Source organism: Sparus aurata, chromosome 11, assembly GCF_900880675.1.
Source record: "Sparus aurata chromosome 11, fSpaAur1.1, whole genome shotgun sequence".
Taxonomy (NCBI): Eukaryota; Metazoa; Chordata; class Actinopteri; order Spariformes; family Sparidae; genus Sparus; species Sparus aurata.
Window position 1 is genome coordinate 18,667,547 of NC_044197.1, and position 18,065 is coordinate 18,685,611.

Sequence of the window (18,065 nt, forward strand, 5' to 3'; positions counted from 1 at the left end):
CCGTGATTACTTTTAACTACAACGAGAACGTGTAAAGTCATATTCTAAATACTCAAGATACTAGGAATTGGTCGGACGTATGACGATACAATAACTAGTACAATATTTCTGTATATTTTGAATCAGGCATAAACTAAGCCACCCAGCCTGGTGGTCCTTTAGTAGGGACTTGCGGTCCGGGACAAAAAGAAGTTAGCAGCGGCTGCGCTTGGTTCTATTGGAGTGCATTTTCAGATACTACAAACCTTTTATTTTCTATATTTCCCGAATAAATCGCACGGAATTCCACCGTCGAAGCAGGATTGTGGGGCTGAGGAGGGAATAAAGAGCCAATCATGATAACATCTGCCGGTAAGTTGTAGAAAGTGTTTTTATTTTGCTAGCCGTAACTTTAGCTATCTGCCATTGATTTAGCTGAGTCACACAGCTAATGTAGCAGTTGTCAGTCAGCCGTTAGCCGGCGATAGCGAATAAATTCACCAAATTATCTGCCAGGGAGGAAAAACTGTTTGTAATGTGTTATTGGTGTAAATATGCGACGGTTTGATTCATCACCCGGCTGTTAAAACGTAAAAATGTCCGACATGTCACCGTAACGTTAATGCTAACAGTTCTCATAACACTGTAACGCTACAGCATCTTGATTTAGCTATTCAGCAAGGTGTTCAAGTTCATGTTTGTATGGACAACTCGACATTTGTTTTTCATCTTGGAAATAGCACAACAAAACTGTGTCCTGCTGTTGGTCAAGTTGTGCAAAACCAGGTTCATTTGTCCATTAAAACTGGTCTATTTTGCTACATTACAATACGTTTTTGAAATTGAATGGACCCGGTATTTAATGTCTATTGATAAAGATTCTCTTATATGTTATTTTTGACATGTTATACGTTAATCTATTCCGTACCCTACCATATGCTACACTTCAACACTTCATTATAATATAATATATGTGTAGTTGTGTTTTGTTAATTTTTAGTATCTTAAAACACTTGGTTGTTAAAGAGGATCTATTTACTTCATGAACCAAGTAATCACTGATTACATTGACCTTTTCTATTTTTTTTTCTTCAGCTGGGATTATTTCGCTCCTTGATGAAGAGGAGCCACAGCTCAAGGTAAGAGCTGGTTTCGTAGTAGTGCACCAGGTGCCCTAACATGTCAAACCCCCACACAGCGATATGTTTAATCATGTCAAGTGCCATTCAGAAGTATAGAGGGTTACTTACTTTTGAAATGACACACACGCCTAAAATATTTGACAAAAAGCTTGTGGTAAAACCTTTTTGCACGTATACAATACACCAAGCAGCTTTTTAAGAAACACCTATAATTTCTAGAAGAGTTTCAGCTGTTATCCTCAAACACATATATTAGAGATTGAAGCACAGCTCTGGGAGGTTATCCTAAAGGTTTGAGGTGTGGCATGATTTTCTCCTGTCTTAGAGAAGGAGGCTCATATTGTAACAGTGGTAGTAAAGATTTTTCTTTTATTTGTCTGTTCCCCATTTGCATTGATTGATTTGACTTTCAATGCATGATCGGCCACAGTAACAAGAGACTGTTGTCTCGGTGCCTTTCAACGCAAGCTTCGGATTTTAAAATCATGGTCTTAGTAAAAGGAACTCAATACTGACTGTACCTTGACATAGCTTCCTCCATGGGCCCAAACTATAACAGCTGTGGAGTAAACTAAGCTGGATCCCATGTAATGACAGAACATACAGTGCGACAGTGGTTAACACAGAACTGTTATGTAAATTAACTATCTGCTCTGTTTTGTTGGCAGGAGTTTGCCCTTCACAAGCTAAACTCCATTGTGAATGACTTCTGGGCTGAGATTTCAGGATCAGTGGATAAAATGTAAGTATTGTAACCATAAATGACACAACAATGTTGCATTAAGCTGCAATAAATTGAGCTCCTAATTGTGTTTTTCTTTGTCTGTTGTAGCGCAAAAGAATCCCTTTATCTAAAAGTATATTAGGTGTGCGATATATTCACCTGTCATACGAGTGGTGATGCAGATGAAATGAATCATAGCAGTCAGAGCAGTGCAGTGTCCCTTATTATGACAAGAAGATTCTTGAATTATCTGTGAGCGTGTGTGATAGACCAGGTTTCTTAGGCAGATCCCTGCTTCCTTCCTAATTTCAGAGCTTGCCTATTTCTGGAAGAGGCTGTGACTATTTAGAATTGATCATTTATATTCAGCACTAACACAAAAAGAAAAGATCTCTTGCTAGTCCAATTTTTCAGTCTTGCGTAACTATCTGCTGTCCACTCACAGCGAGGTCCTGTACGAGGATGAGACATTTCGGAGTAGAGCGTTTGCTGCCCTGGTGGCTTCCAAGGTTTTCTACCACCTCGGAGCCTTTGAGGAATCTCTGAACTATGCTCTCGGTGCTGGAGAGCTCTTCAATGTCACAGATGACTCAGAATATGTGGAGACCATCATTGGTGAGTGATCACACTAAATCACATGACCTCAGTTACCTGACTCACCTGCTTCTTAAATGATCATATATATTTTCTCTTATTTGGATACTGCTGTGATGCATAACAAGTGTGATGTTGGTAATTTCAAAGGAAAAAACAAAATCCTTACTTCCAGTTTCTTAAAGTTTTAAACCTACCAGGGATTTGTGGTGGAGCAAGCCAATGAGGAGCAAATGGAAAAATATGTGGACTTCAATTACATCACTGACTTCAGAAGTTACATGGAGCCCTTCTCATTTTTAATCCTGTTTTTGTCTGCTGCTAGCCAAATGCATCGACCACTACACCAAGCTACGGGTGGAGAATGCTGAGCTTCCAGAGGATGAGGAGAAGATAGGCATCGACCCCCGCCTTGAGGGCATTGTCAACAAGATGTTCTTGCGTTGCTTAGATGACCACAAATACAAACAGGCCATTGGCATTGCCCTGGAGACCAGGCGACTTGACATGTTTGAGAAGACCATCTTAGAATCGGTCAGCACCTACTGTCGTTCACCTACTGCTGTTGATTGTACTGAAAGATTTCTAGCTTTTCATGAATCACTTTGATAATTTTGATAACTTTATTTCTTTTCTCATGCAGAATGATGTTAGTGGCCTCCTAGCCTACAGCTTGAAGGTGTGCATGTCCCTGATGCAGAACAAGAAGTTCCGCAACGAGGTGCTGCGGGTGCTAGTGAAGCTTTACATGAACTTGGAGAAGCCTGATTTCATCAATGTCTGCCAGGTAACAATTAGATCCTCGAAAACAATTAATCTATCATCTCTCTGACTAACCTGACCAATGTAATACATACATGTCCTTTTTCGGAACATTCACTCTTATATGTTCTGGTTGGTCACTGTAGTGTAAGGAATGGTGACTTTTTTTTTTTTTTTTACTGTTTTGATTGATTAAAAAAAAATGTTTTTTTCACCCGTAGCTAAAAGTAATGCATTGCAACACACCAGCCCTGTAATTTCTTCTTGATGAAGCCTAAATGTTCATTGCTGAACTGGCAACTGAGTGACGTTTGATTCTACAGATTGTCAGCTGTATTGAGAGTGAGGAGTTGTCGTCATGGTACAAAGCCCCTCCCTCGATCTCGCGGGATCTTCCCCCTCTCCGCCATGATGGCAGGATGCCGCTGGCAAAACACGATTGTTTACGTGTGTTCTTAACTCTGTAGTAGAGGAGGTTTTTACAATTCCGCACTGTTTTACCATGCCTGGTAGTCACTGCTGCGTTAAAAACTGCTTCAGTATTGCCTCTGCATTTACACTCGGGTACGTTCTCTAAAAATGTCTTTTTGTCAGTACAACGCTGTTTTCACCACCTGGAGGCTTGTAGATGGCCAAGTCCTGCACCCAGCCACAGCAGAAAGTCTCGTAACTTTCCAAAGACTTGTGGCTTTTAAACTCCTGCATTGTGTAGTAACTTACACCAAAAACAAGGTAACTGACGATGTCCATGTATGTGCATGGAGGTAAATGATCCAGGTCTCTGTGCCATTCCTCTGCAGGGAGCTCGTATGGGTCGATATTTTGGATGTCCGAGAGCTTCTCCAAATACCGCTGTTATGCGCTTGGTGTGAGCTTGTTCCTGTAAGGTCCCTTTTCTTTCGCCTTATCTTTTTGCATTGCATTACTTTCTTCCTTTTCTTTCTCGTATTCGTAGATCCGTCTCTGTCCCGCCGAAATAATAAATGCGCAGAAATTAAAGAGCTCTGGACTGTTTAGTCGCGCCTCTGTGAAGTTCTGCAGGCGTTGCCCCTGACAACCGATAGCGTCTCCTACCATCATGGCCGACCGGCTCAGACCCCACCCAAATCAACCCAAATCAGCACGTGACTCCTCAATCTCAATACTCACGATATTTAAACAAACTGACCAGTATTGGCCCTGAATCACAGTGGCAGCTCCTGATGAGATTCTTTTTATTGATCAAATGCATTTCACTATTTTCACACAATTTCTTTTCCCAAGAACTGTTTCAGAAAGTCAAATCCCTCTAATAAGTTTTGCTCCTTACCCCCTTAGTGTCTGATATTCCTGGATGACCCCCAAGCTGTGAGTGACATCCTAGAAAAGCTAGTGAAGGAGGACAACCTGCTGATGGCCTATCAGATCTGCTTTGACCTGTATGAGAGTGCCAGCCAGCAGTTCCTCTCCTCTGTCATCCAGAACTTGCGGACTGTTGGAACACCTATCCCTGCAGTCCCTGGCTCTACAAATACTGGCACTGTGCCCACACCAGACAAAGACAGGTGGGCAGGGGAAGAGAATAAGGATAAACTAGTAACTAGACTAAAGCTACGTGTCTTGTTCATGTTCACACATTTCACTACGAAGAGTTACTAAGAAAATATCTGAAAGGCCTTAACTATCCCAGTATGGAAGAAAGTCAGTCCTCTGACACAATTCTGAATGTTTAACATAGCAGCAGGATGGTTCAGTACACAAGTTCAGAACATCAGAGTTAGAATGTTAAAGATTGAGCCGTACAAGCTTTGGTCTTTGCTGTGCATATGTTTAATACTATACTATACTATACTATACTATACTATGCATGTTCGGTATGTTTCTAACGACTTATTTCCTTTTACGTTTAAACTGAAGTTGAAATTTTAGACTAGTCAGTGGGTCTTAAGGTAAGAAAACATTCACAAAATGGTTAAAAGTTGAATTGATAAGGTTAAACATTGGTCGAAAACATTTGGTTATATTACTTCTTAGATGCAATGTTTAACTAAACATTTCAGTGCAAATTATGTCAGTATCTAATTTAAATGTGGACACTGATAACATTTTACCTTACCATTATTTTTATTGCTCACTAATTGGGTAGCTGTTAGGCCAAGTGCAGTGAAAATATGGGAGACTGGGGGCTCTACCTGAAATTGTACATGGGCTTATTTGAATCAAAGATGCACTTACTTATTATGAAATTATTCAACATTGACAAAATTTGTTTTTATTTGTGTTTTTCAGTGATGCAATGGAAACAGATGACAAGGCTGGCAGCTCCCCAGCTGGAAAGCCAGCCGAAACGGTGAGCTCTTTGGACCATAGAACCTTTGTGATACTTGGTAGCGTCATTTTTCTATGTCTAAATAAAACTACTTTGATTAATGGACCATCATATTGTTTGTCTGTGTTTTTGTAGAAAGATGAGCCGAAAGACCAGAACGCCAAGATGATCAAAATCCTAAGCGGGGAGATGGCCATTGAGCTGCACTTGCAGTTCCTAATCCGAAATAACAACACAGATCTAATGATCCTCAAAAACACAAAGGTGATTTAAGATGACAACAAGATGAGAGGCTTTGAGACCAAAATATTGCTTACATGTTCAGACGAATAGCAAAACAAACGTGTCTCAGCTTGAGCTTTTATATTTATTGCTGTTGGTTTTTTTTCTTTCACTCCAGGATGCAGTCCGAAATTCAGTGTGCCACACAGCAACAGTAATAGCCAACTCTTTCATGCACACAGGAACGACCAGTGATCAGTTCCTTAGGTAATTGTGCTGCCAGAATGGAAACTTGTATTTCATAGTATGCATAAAGAGATTGAGAGAGTCGTTTACTCCAAGGGTCATTTGTTGTTGTTTTTTTTTATTTTGTAGAGAAAACTTGGAATGGCTTGCAAGAGCCACCAACTGGGCTAAGTTCACAGCCACAGCAAGTCTGGGTGTCATCCACAAGGTATTTAAATGATAATATAAGAAATCGGAAAAAACTATTTTATTACAGATTCCATTTTGAACATATCATACTGTGCTTTTCAGGGACATGAAAAAGAGGCTCTCCAGTTGATGGCCACCTATTTGCCCAAAGACACCTCCCCGGGCTCAGCCTACCAGGAGGGAGGAGGCTTGTACGCTCTGGGACTCATTCATGCCAACCATGGCGGGGACATCATTGACTACCTGCTCAGTCAGCTCAAGAATGCCAGCAATGACGTGAGTATTTTGATGTTTACTTTAAAGGCAAGGTCATTGTCAAATATACTTGAATGTGATTTGTGAAAAGACGTATGAAAGGAGACAATCTGAACTTATTCAGAACTTATTTGAACTAAGTTGAAATACAAAAAGAAAATACATTGTTACATGGATTTACAATCAAAAGCTTCATCGAGAAGTTTGTAGCAAAGACCAGGGAACTAGTTCACGCCACTGTGTTAATTGATTCATTTATGTTTCAGTGTTCCAACTCTTAGGGCCCATTTTATTTTTTTGTGTCGCAGATTGTCCGTCATGGGGGAGCCCTTGGCCTTGGTTTGGCTGCTCTGGGTACAGCCAGACAGGATGTTTACGACCTCCTCAAGTCCAACCTGTACCAGGATGATGCCGTTACTGGTGTGTAGGCTTTAGACAAAACTCTGAAAATGGAAAGGTTTTCTGAAGTTTATAGTCCTCACTGCTTTGCTATTACATCTGTCTAAATTAATAGATTGAAACATTTTGATATGAACGTTTTAACAAACCGATGAAAAGAGTTAAAGTAAAATTGCATTGAAGAAATAATGATGTTTGCCCAAAAATAGTATAGATGAATATGTAAAAAAGAAAACAAAAAGGAAAACTGCTGACAATATCATATAAACTCCCAGGTGAAGCTGCAGGCCTGGCCCTGGGTCTGGTCATGCTGGGATCCAAGTCAGCCCAGGCTATTGAGGACATGGTGGGCTATGCTCAGGAGACGCAGCATGAGAAGATCTTGCGTGGTCTGGCGGTGGGAATTGCTCTGGTCATGTATGGACGCATGGAGGAGGCTGATGCCCTTATTGAAAGCCTCTGCAGAGACAAGGTAAGGCTGGAAAGCATAGAAAGCATGTCATGTATATCTGATGTTGTAGTACTTTGTTTTTGTGGCCTTTGTGCAACTTATACATACAGTAACAATACATTATGCTTGATTACTCACTAGAGAGAAATAATTGGGGATATAAAAAAAAACAGAAACCTCTGTACTAGGTCATTGTTCTCCATAAACCCTCTACTTGTCATGTGTGGATGTATTGAGTCCTTTCTCTACTCGTACAACTTCCGGTTGTGTGTTTGTTTCATGTCACACATGAGGCTTTCACTTTGTACTTTCTGGTAGGAGTCCTTTGTGAGAGCTTTATGTGGGAAATGACTTAAACTATGTTGATGATTGTAGTTGTGTATCCGGATACCTAGTCCCAAAGCTCTGCTTTCTTTCATTGTCTATGATAGGACCCCATCCTGCGACGCTCTGGTATGTACACGGTGGGTATGGCCTACTGCGGCTCCGGGAACAACAAGGCCATCCGACGTCTGCTACATGTTGCTGTGAGTGTGTCCTGTTCGGCCCTCTTCACAACACATTATTTCACTTAAAAGAAAGGCAGGTTTCTAATGCTTGGTGAAGCAGATGCCAACGTCCACAGCTGTACAACTGTAGTTGGCATTATAATTCAAAATATTTGAATATGGTGATTATTTGTTTAAAGCATCCATTGTAATTTCTCTGGGAAGCAAAACATTTTTCCATGCTTCTTGCATTCAGTTCTAATACAGCACATTAGTGTTTTCCTATTCGTGCCTGAAGCTAAACTAATGGTTCTGAATATAGCTTAATAATCTTTATTTCAACCAGTACTAATTATTAGAATCACCTAAATTTACTATGGGGATAACTTTGCAAAATAGTTATAACATTACAGTTGAAAGATGTATGTATAAGTCATTCTGCTTTTACCGGCTATTTTGTAGCAACAGCAACCTTTTGCCCTGTAGGTGGCACTTCAGACAAGCTGAAGTTATCAGATGGTGTGATAGTGGAGCATTTTCCTCATACTGTGAGACTATCATTAGGTTTAGACTCCAGCTCTGGTTATGACTGCTTTGCTTATTTTCTTTACTGTAAGGTGAGTGACGTGAACGATGATGTCAGAAGGGCAGCTGTTGAGTCCATCGGCTTCATCTTGTTCAGGTAAGGACCAGACTGAATGATTTAAGCTATGAACACTGTTTAATTCCCTCACCTGCACCAGATCCTCTTCTCTGTGAAGCCACACACACACACTGCCTTATGTTAAGACTGAGTAAAACACAGCATTTCTATGTTAATTTAAATAATGGCAACATTTACATGTTAAATATAATAAATGAAATAAAAGAATAAAGGGATCACTACAGAGCACCAATATCCACTTATTTAATCCACCAAAGAAGTGATGTTTCAGAGTTGCAAAATTTCTCTTCATCAGACTAGATTGACACTGCACAATGCCTCCTTACATTTACATGTTTAAAACAAGTGGTACTAATGCGTGTACCTATGCATGATGTGAAAACACTGCTGCTATTGCAAATTGTTGTGGTATTTCAAAAAAAATATATGGTATTTTATTATTTTGATTTATTCTTGCTTCGGTTTTTTTTCTCTTTTTTTTTTAAAAGACTTTATAATGATTTCATCTATGTATTCTTCTGTCAGAAGAATCTGGACGTACTTGTCATTGTCACTCACATTTTCATCCTGCCTGTTTATAGGGGTTCATTACTTGTGCGCCAGTATGTATTTACCAATCAGAGACCAGAGCAATGTTTAAACAGACCGCCCAGCCAGTGCACAAATATCAGGGTGTATATTTTTTAAGTCCAAAAAAGGCTATGTGATATTCTGCGTGATCAATTGGCCATTAGATAAACGTTGCATAAATCTTCACTGTGTTTAGAAAGACTTCTGAACCAGAACAATTCAGTTGGCCTCCAACTTCCCACCCTAATGGCTCATGGATAACTCTCTCCAGCCCTACAGCATGCACACTTGCACACAAGAAGGACAGATTTGAGTTCAATTGTCTGAAGTCTCTGCTATTCTTGCATGATAAAATTTCTGATCATTAACAGTGAAAAGGCAAACGACAAACTGAAATTGTTAGGCATAAAGGGAGTATATAGATAGTGGTTACACAGTGACCTTGTCGTTATGTTTGCTATTTGCTGATCTCTTGAGCCTGTCTAATTTACAGTGTTTATATTTGGCTGTCCTGTTGTGTTTTGGTCAGTGCTGGTTCATGAGAAGTTTTAATTGCTGACACAATGAAAGTAGCACAGTGAAGACATAAAAAAAAAAAAAAGAATGAATGCCGCAGTTCTTTTCTCTTAGTTCAGAAACAATTTTTTTTATTGAACACATTGAGGTTTCCATTCAATCTGTATTTTCTTTCCTTATATACATCTTTAATTTGGAAACCCTTTAACATATCAAAACATCAGACTGCAATATACATACAAGAGTGCTTTCCAAAGGTCCAGCAAATACAATTACAAATACAAGTATCGCTTCAAGAGTGCAATGCATATGTGTTTGTTGCAGAAGAGAATAGAAAGGTAGAGTTGTGGTTGTCTTAACAAAATGTAAGCTTGTGGTTTGAGATGTTTTACAGCATATTTAGATAGCCAAAGTTAAGTTAAAGGCTCAGTGTAGGGATATATTGTATACTGTATTCAGAGTTTCTAATATCCTTGTGCCTGCACTCCTCACCTGTCTGATGGCCTGAAAGCTGTCAACTTTTGACCTTTCATAGGGGATATCCCTGTCTTTGTTTTGTTTTTAGCTGACCTGTAACGCGTCATGGGGAATTCACATTGTTGACAGTCTATTTTAAAAGCCCATTGAGTAATATTGTCACCATATAAATTCACATGCATAACAGAGGAGTGACTTCTGGATAAAAAGGTTTCTCTGAAATTACCAGAATTGAAAATGTTACTTTGGGGTTGTTAAAAAAACAAAAACATTACTGATGTAAACAAACATCAGACGACCATAGGTCAAATGTCACTGTTTTGTAGTGTGTAATAAGTACTGACAAAAAATGGCTTGACAATCAAATTGAGAGTAATGACAGATTCTGATAATGCGTTCTGATTAATTTGTCTGGTATCCCTATACACAGCTAACATGTTCCACCTGCTTACCACCTTCACTTTCAGTCAAAAGGATTGCATCTAACATAACTCCACTGGATGGCTGTACAGGTGCTTGCCCACACCTCAGTGGACTTTGGTACCCTACTGATCCAATACCATTCTTCATTCCCCGCTTCAGGAACCGTTGAGAGGTTTCTGTCTTTGAAGATTTGAATGAAAACCTTGTAAAGGTCCGATCTGTAATTGATGGCCTTTGGTGCAATCCTGGCTCATGACTGGAAAAGCTTTTGTAGTTACAGGTAATGTAGCGCCTGAACGCTTGCCTGAAAGTTTTGTTGAATAAGGTGTAGACCAGCGGGTTGATACCTGATGACACATATCCCACCCAAACAAATATCTCCATGAGTTTGTTGATAATTTCTTTTTTGCACCGTTTGCATAGCACAGAGGAGATATTGGTAATGAAAAAAGGGCACCACATGATCACGAACAGAAGGAATACGATGCCCAGCACCTTTGAAGCGCGCTGCTCATTGCTCAGAGTCTGCATTGACTTCTTGCCCATTGTTGACATTCTCCGAAAAGATATTTCATTTCCTGTAGGGGAGTGCGCTGTGCCTGTCTTGGTTTTTTCTTCTATTCTGGGAAGTCTGCCATTCAACATGTTCAGTTGCTGAGCTTGAGGTGGACCTGCAGTCTGTTCCCTGTTCCCTCCAAGTTGAAAAACTGCGGGGACTGTCGGATAGCTAAAGCGCTGAGACACCTTTGACCTGAGCAAAAAAACTTTTTTGCGCAGCACTTGGACAGTAAGTAGGTAGATGACCATCATGATGGTCAGAGGGATGAAGAATGCCACCAAGGACCCAGAAATGATAAAATCCGGGAAGGTGTCCTTATTCAGCTGGCATGTGCTGTTAAAGATAAAGGTGATGTTGGTGTTGGTGGTGTTGGAAAAATGGTAGTTCTCAAACCCCTTAATTGGAATCCAGATTGCAATACCTGAAAAAAAATGATAGGAACATTTAGTGTTGGCAAACAGGAAATATCTTTTTTTTTTTTTTTTTTCCCTAAATTCTGAACTCGGGACAGTTAAATTAGCTGTTGTTTATGTTTTCAACTCTAACCACAGAAGTCTTCTTTTTTCATCTTTGTGAAAGAGCACGGTGTTTATTTGATCATATAATGAGTGTGGTTGAAGTAGGAATAGAAGCATGTTTGATGAAAGGACAGTGTCAGGATTAACAAGGCAAGTTCTGATTGCAAGATTTCCTGTTTTGTAAACTGTTCACCCATAGTCTGCCACAATCCCTCTGAAACTGAGCATCAGGATACAGTCGTGGTAAAAGCTCTAACAGTTCTGTCTGCTCCCTTCATTCCATCTGATCCTCTGGCTTTGTTCATGAAATGAAGCTCATGAAACTAAACACATCAACCAAACTACAGTGTGTCAGTGCTCAGGCCACCAAAAGCGCAGATAAGTAATGCTACAGTGAATTTGGCCACCATTTTACACTCTAGTGTTAAATATAATAGCCAGAAGCTACTTTTTAATCTGATCCAACATCATTAGCAGATCTTGAACAAAACAGCTTAACAATCATACAAGACCTTTTAGAAGATAATGCAGAAAGATGATTCTTAAAACAACAGGTTTGAAAGCAAAGTAGTAGCTAGTCCAGCCCACCTATCAATGCTTTCTATTCCTGAAACTTACATTCTTAAAATAATAATCCGCCTTTTTTTTAAAGGGGCCCATTCATTGTCTGTACAAACTTGTGGCCTTCTAGTCCTTACATTTGAAATCACTTTTTTGCATCTTAAGCTTAACGCTCTAATGCTTTACTTTGTACATCTTTTTAGCTGCAGCAATAGTGCAGCTTGCTTTGTACAAATTCACTTTTGGTAAAACACCAGCTTCTCAAAAAATTGATAGTTGTCTCCATAGGAAATCTTTAAGATTCACTCTGAGCAATTAAATGGAATGTCACTGACCAGCCTCATCTGATTCCAAATACACTGTAGCTGAAGGGTTGCTTTTATAGAGTGTCTGCTTTTATTCCATTTGGTATATATTTCTGAGTTTGTCTGCCATGGATCTAATGTCAAGAAATCGGATCATTCATATGACATTTTTTTTTTAAAGTGAAGACTTAAACTTGAATTTAAGTGCTTACAAATTGAAATGAGCCACACCAGTGCAATCTTCACCATTGCTATGGCTCTGGATTTGTACTGGCTGTGTTGGATTGGCTTCTTGATGGCAATGTAGCGATCCAATGAAATGGCACAGAGATGCATGATGGATGCAGTAGAAAACAACACATCAAAGAAAATCCAAAAGGGGCAGAGGGGTTCCGGAAGAGGCCAGTTTGAATCTAAAGAGAAGATGAAAAGGAAATTAGTCCAATAAGACAGTCAATTGTTGTAAAGTTAGTAACTCCCTATAAAGTACTCATTGATGTGACCCATTTTCATTCCAAAAAGACTTTGGTCTTGTACTCTGACAGTTATGGGAGATATACCGCAATGGCAAGTGATTAGAAATTACACTCATGCAAAAGATTTGTGTTTGTTTATCTCTCTGAGGAATGACTTTACTGGAAAAAGGCGGGTTCATTGACTGTTTATGGAGCTAAGAGCTCTTTATGAAGATCTGCTGGAGACTATGCTCAACAGTAGTGTTTATTTTCAGTTCCAGGCATAAAATTGGCAAATAATTGTTCTGGCTTTTGTCCCGTCACCCATTAACATTGCAAAAGACTGTAGCTGGAAATATTCTTTCACATAATATTCTTTTGTCATGCCACCCCCTCCAATTATTTTCCTTGCAACACTTTTCTTGTCACACTTGGGGGAATTTCTGAGTCATAGTTTTGATGAGGTTTCATCTGGATGGTATATTTATTGACCAATACTTGACTTGTTCTTAATATAGATCCTTTGAATTTGGCATGGGACTTAAAACTCCATCAAAAAGGTACAATCAACAGTGTAGCTTGCAATGTCCAAGTAGATGTAGAAGGGAAATTCTTTTTACATTTCTTTTATTGATTTCAATTTGAATTAATGAGTGCAACTTTTACTGACCCCTCTGCCTTGCCCTTGTGTCTATTACACATTTCAGATTTCACCCAAAAAATGAGGTCAGTTGATGGCCTGAATGTACTGAATGACCAGGTTTTTCATCAAATAATTGTTTTCCCCTGATGGCATGGGCATATTAAAGATGACAATGCCATGTTTCATTGGGCTCAAATTGCAAAAGAGTGGTTCAGGGAGCATGATGCAAAATTTTCACACATGAATCAGTGACCTGGGACTCCAGACCTTAACCCCATTGAGAATCTTTGGGATGGAGAAGACTTTACACAGTGGCCCGACTCTCCCATCATCAATAGAGATCCTTGTGGAAAATTAATGCAACGCTGCACAGAAACAAATGTTGTGACATTGTATAAGCTTGTCAAAGTGATGCCACAGCGCATGCTAAAGCTAAATGCCGTCCAATTATAAGTGTGTGGGTTTTTACATTTTTTTTTTATTTGTTTGGTTTTTTTGGGCCGGGCAGTGTATATGTCAGCATATATACATAGTTTAGGGTAATGGATGTCCATAAGTTTCTGTTTACACAAGCTTACATTTTTAATTAATCTTAATGCGTTGTTGTTGTTTTTAAGAATTATTAGCGGTGCCATAATATTTTTCATAATATATATGTATATATACTGTTCACTTAAAAGGTGTAGGTGGATCAGAGTCAAAATTATTTTATTAAAGCTATTGAAGTTTTCTTTTGAAAGGAATGAGATAGGATGCCTGGTTGGTGCGACACTTGAGGTAGCAACACCAAATCGTGTGTCTTGATAGTTTCTTGTCACATGGAGCTATACGTTTACAACAGCATCTGTTCACACATCTTGTGCTTTAAACAAGCAGATCCATTACTCCTTTTTTCAAGGTGTTCCCTGTATGCTTTGAATTCATCTGCCCAGCAGATGTGGAACATGACTGGTGGTCCATACAGGTGTAACATTAGTGTCTTGCTCAACTTTGTATACCAGCTGCCTTGAATACTGAATGCTCTATTGTCTTGCAATTGATCTTTTATCTGAATCCGTGTCCCTGCCTGCATCATTTGGTAGTTTTTCTTTGTGTGGGGCTTTAGGGTGCGTTACATCACTGCTCGGCAGAACTGCAGAGCAGTGATGTATCGCTGGCAACGCTATTGACCATATAACCACCATGTGGTTCAGTTGTTCATCCTATTTCTTGTCCATAGATATTTTTTCATCTTCATAAACATCATTACTGATGTTTTTTGTTCAGCACACTTTAATTACAAATATAAGAACTGTAGTTCACTTCCCTGGCCAGCTGATGTCAGCTCAGTGCATCTACAGAGCAGCCATCCAACACTAAACACCTACATCTGCCCTACAAAAGGTTGTAGTGTTTTCCCTGTAATGCCCACACAGTCAGAGAAAGTCTTTTGTTTAGTTATACAATTTTAATGCGCCATAGAGCTAGAGGAGGTTACTGTACTTTCAAAAGTAGTTTAGCTGACTTTAGTAGCAATCAGTGCTGCAGCTGAGATTCTCACAGCAATACAGTATGAGTAGTGTTGCACAGCCAAGCGTTAGTTACTCTTCTATACTTCCATTGCAGTTTATTTTGTGGCAAGTTCATTTTGAGACTAGACTGTTTGTAAAGAGTTCAGCCTGCCATGCGGTTACTCCTGCATGTCTCTGTTTACAGTAACAACTAATAACAGAAACAACCGTTTCAACTAACAAACTGTGAGTCAACTCTTGGTCTTCTGAACTGATGATATGAATCATAATCTTTTAGGGCGCAGCTGTATTATTTCCAAATTATTAAGTGTAAGAGAATACAGTGACTTTCTAAACTTTCTTTTCTTAATCAACAAATGCCAATCCCTAAAATGAAATTGTTGTTTTTAATCAAGCTGGTACATTTTTCTGCCTCAGAGATGACGCACTTGCACGCATGAATGCTTTCAAACCTTACTGCAACTGTTCTCAAGCAAAGGATTAGGACTTGTCTTGGTACACATCAGGGCATGAGATAAAACCTAAAACCCAAATGTGTAAAACATGCAGACAGAAATGGAGTAAATTCATTGCATGATTTTATGTTTTATAGTGAAAGAGAATAGACTAAATCACTTCCTACACAGCTGTATTTACACAACACTGTGACTGGAATTAAAATAAAACTGTTTTGTATTAACATTAATTCCTATAGGTGACAGTTGACCAGTATTTTAGTCCAAGCTGTGCAACTGCTACCACTGCAAGAGGAAGTCTTATGTTTATTACCCATCATTTCTTTCTAGAGTAATTTGTTTATAGATAGTTGTGATTGTATCGAGTGTTGCTCGCAAACTATTTTTATCCCCCTTTGCTGCCCATAAATTAATCCGGCTGTTATTTATTCTGTGTTTATTCATAAGGCTAATAAAGGTTTAATACAATTTTCCATTGAAATAGGGAAATGCCTGTAACTGGCTACAGGATGCGCCCACCCTTCAGACACACACTCACTATAAAATATTGTTGCCTTCGGACACATTTTTTAGTAATGGTAAAGAGTTTTATAGGTCCTTTTATCCAAGGTTCTTTTCGAACTGATCAGCACATACGTTAAAAATGTAGCTAGATAAAAGGGTAATGTCATTTGTCTCAACATTTGATCAGGATGGTGTCAAGGAATTAATCTGTGCATTGACAAGGACATGTTTTCTCAGTAGAGATATGGATATAATGGACTGTAAATTTTTCAAAAACACAGTACCATGCTAAACTTACTGTTGAGAATAGTGACAAGGGCAATGGGCATCACAATGACTCCCACCAACAGATCAGCTACAGCGAGCGACATCAGAAAGTAGTTTGTGGCGTTTTGCAGCTTTCTTTCAAGTGACACAGCAAGAATGACCAGGATATTTCCTCCAATAGTCGGGATGATGACCATGAAGATAAGCAGGGCAGACCAATTCAACGACTTAACGTCTCCTGACTGAGACATGGTGCTGCAGAGATTACAGCAGGCTTTAGCGTGGGTTGGGGCTGTGATCTGTCTGGTGTTTGACACTCGGTCAGCATTGTCACTGGGTCCTTCAGGCAAGGACACAGGGTAGGGCAGGTCAGTGTACAGGATGCCCCATCGCCCTTGCAGTGTACAAATCAAAAGGAATATCTGCTAGATCCACTGCAAAATTACAGGTCCAACACTACGAGATCCAATGCTGACAATAATCCCAACACGATCAGTACTTCCACTGTGAGATGTTAGCAGGGGTTGTCATTGTCCCAGGGAGTTGATACTCTTCTCATCCACTGCATCTTCTTAAAAGATACAAGTCTGTTAAAAAGAACAGGAATATCTTGTTACCCATTTGCTTTGCTTTGTCTGAATGATGGCATAACAATGAGAGACATTTATTGAAACAAATGAAGAGGGTCTTTCCTGTGTGGTGACAATTGTTTCCACATTATAGCAAAGACATTTTCCAAGCTGGAAAACTTGCGGAAAATAACTTGTACAATCATTTTTTCTCAAAAACTACTAGATTAATGTGTGACCAGATTTGATAGAGATATTTAAAAAATTAAATTAACTAAACTTAAAACAAAGGTTAGGTATTTAGGTAGGATTTGAAAACCTCCTTGATGAATTTTTAGATGAAAGATACATGACTCTTTACAGTCAAAGTATAACTTGATTAATATAAAACAAAAACACTAGGACAGCACTCCAATTTAACATTGCCTCGGCTGTGATGAAATTGGAATGCTGTCTAGTCTTTATTTTCTGATTATTTTAAAGGATTCGGCAACCAGCCTTTCAGTCCAATTGTGACTCGAGCACATTGTGTCCTTTTTATTTAGCATTTCCAATACAAAGCAAAGTGAACCAAAGCGTAAATAAGCATTAGTGTAATTTATCTAAAGTTTCTTACCTGCGCCTGAAGGTAGCATAAGTTTAAGTTCCGCCTTGACGTCACAACTCCTTGAGTATTTTTCCAAGCTGCTGCGTCCTTACTTTCATAAACACTGAAGCAGTATTTTTTGCTGGGAAAACCGTGCAGCCTAAGGTCCACTGCATTACAATCTTTGCACACCTCTTAGTTTAACATCTTTTTAAAACTCTGCTATCTCTTCTTTATATTTCTACCCTCGCCAAATAAGAGCATGACAGAAAATTCCCTCCCCTCGGCGGCAAATCTTAAATCTGTCTCTGTCTGAAACAGTCCATGAAGTGGAATTTGTTTTGCTTCCACATGTTGGAGGAACCCCCAGTCTTGCTCCGCATCAGCTACCACGATCACAGGTTTAAAACTTTCAGATGTTGTGGCTCCTCTGCCTCTCTCCCATTCTCTGCCTCGCGTTCACAGGCTGCGATCAGCGCTCACCCTCTCCCTTCTATTCGCTCTCTTGCGCTCCACTCCCTCCCCTTCATCTTGCCAATGAGTCAGATTCTGTTGAAAACAGATGAATGTCTTCATCCTGGCAACATGCCAGTGGTTCTGGGAGGTAATTTCCCTCAACACAGCCGTCACACTGTTTATATTTGTCACTTTCTGTTCTCCCCTCCATTCGAAGGTAGCAGGGGTGGGGGGTTTATGCTTGAAAATTTTACTTGTACCCCACAG

The 18,065-nt window shown here is 39.4% G+C and overlaps 2 protein-coding genes across 2 annotated transcripts in view; one reads left to right on the forward strand and one right to left on the reverse strand.

Moving 5' to 3' along the window:
- The first annotated feature begins 165 nt into the window (after window positions 1–165).
- psmd1 (proteasome 26S subunit, non-ATPase 1) overlaps window positions 166–18,065 on the forward strand; it is a 41,377-nt gene continuing 23,477 nt past the window's right edge. The window contains exons 1-16 of the mRNA XM_030433426.1: window positions 166–351; window positions 1,075–1,118; window positions 1,790–1,863; window positions 2,291–2,460; window positions 2,765–2,973; window positions 3,083–3,226; window positions 4,519–4,745; window positions 5,470–5,530; window positions 5,645–5,773; window positions 5,910–5,998; window positions 6,107–6,185; window positions 6,269–6,442; window positions 6,730–6,841; window positions 7,096–7,292; window positions 7,703–7,798; window positions 8,377–8,441. Of these exons, the coding sequence (XP_030289286.1) occupies window positions 336–351; window positions 1,075–1,118; window positions 1,790–1,863; window positions 2,291–2,460; window positions 2,765–2,973; window positions 3,083–3,226; window positions 4,519–4,745; window positions 5,470–5,530; window positions 5,645–5,773; window positions 5,910–5,998; window positions 6,107–6,185; window positions 6,269–6,442; window positions 6,730–6,841; window positions 7,096–7,292; window positions 7,703–7,798; window positions 8,377–8,441 (1,886 nt within the window). The 5' untranslated portion in view covers window positions 166–335. The remainder of the gene's footprint in view (window positions 352–1,074; window positions 1,119–1,789; window positions 1,864–2,290; window positions 2,461–2,764; window positions 2,974–3,082; window positions 3,227–4,518; window positions 4,746–5,469; window positions 5,531–5,644; window positions 5,774–5,909; window positions 5,999–6,106; window positions 6,186–6,268; window positions 6,443–6,729; window positions 6,842–7,095; window positions 7,293–7,702; window positions 7,799–8,376; window positions 8,442–18,065) is intronic.
- On the reverse strand, window positions 9,624–17,834 carry htr2b (5-hydroxytryptamine (serotonin) receptor 2B, G protein-coupled). Its single transcript, XM_030433427.1, has 4 exons — window positions 17,373–17,834; window positions 16,219–16,774; window positions 12,565–12,765; window positions 9,624–11,389 (listed from the first exon to the last, which is right to left on the reverse strand). Exons 2-4 carry the CDS (start codon window positions 16,436–16,438, stop codon window positions 10,407–10,409), a joined length of 1,404 nt encoding a protein of 467 aa, XP_030289287.1. The 5' UTR covers window positions 16,439–16,774; window positions 17,373–17,834; the 3' UTR covers window positions 9,624–10,406.

Excerpts from the sequence above, each read along its gene's own strand:
- htr2b (XM_030433427.1), bottom strand. The coding sequence starts at position 16,438 with ATGTCTCAGTCAGGAGACGTTAAGTCGTTGAATTGGTCTGCCCTGCTT. Across the intron at positions 12,766-16,218 it reads CCTTGTCACTATTCTCAACA|ATTCAAACTGGCCTCTTCCG; the intron begins GTAAGTTTAGCA and ends TCTTCTCTTTAG. Across the intron at positions 11,390-12,564 it reads GGTGTGGCTCATTTCAATTT|GTATTGCAATCTGGATTCCA; the intron begins GTAAGCACTTAA and ends ATTTTTTTTCAG.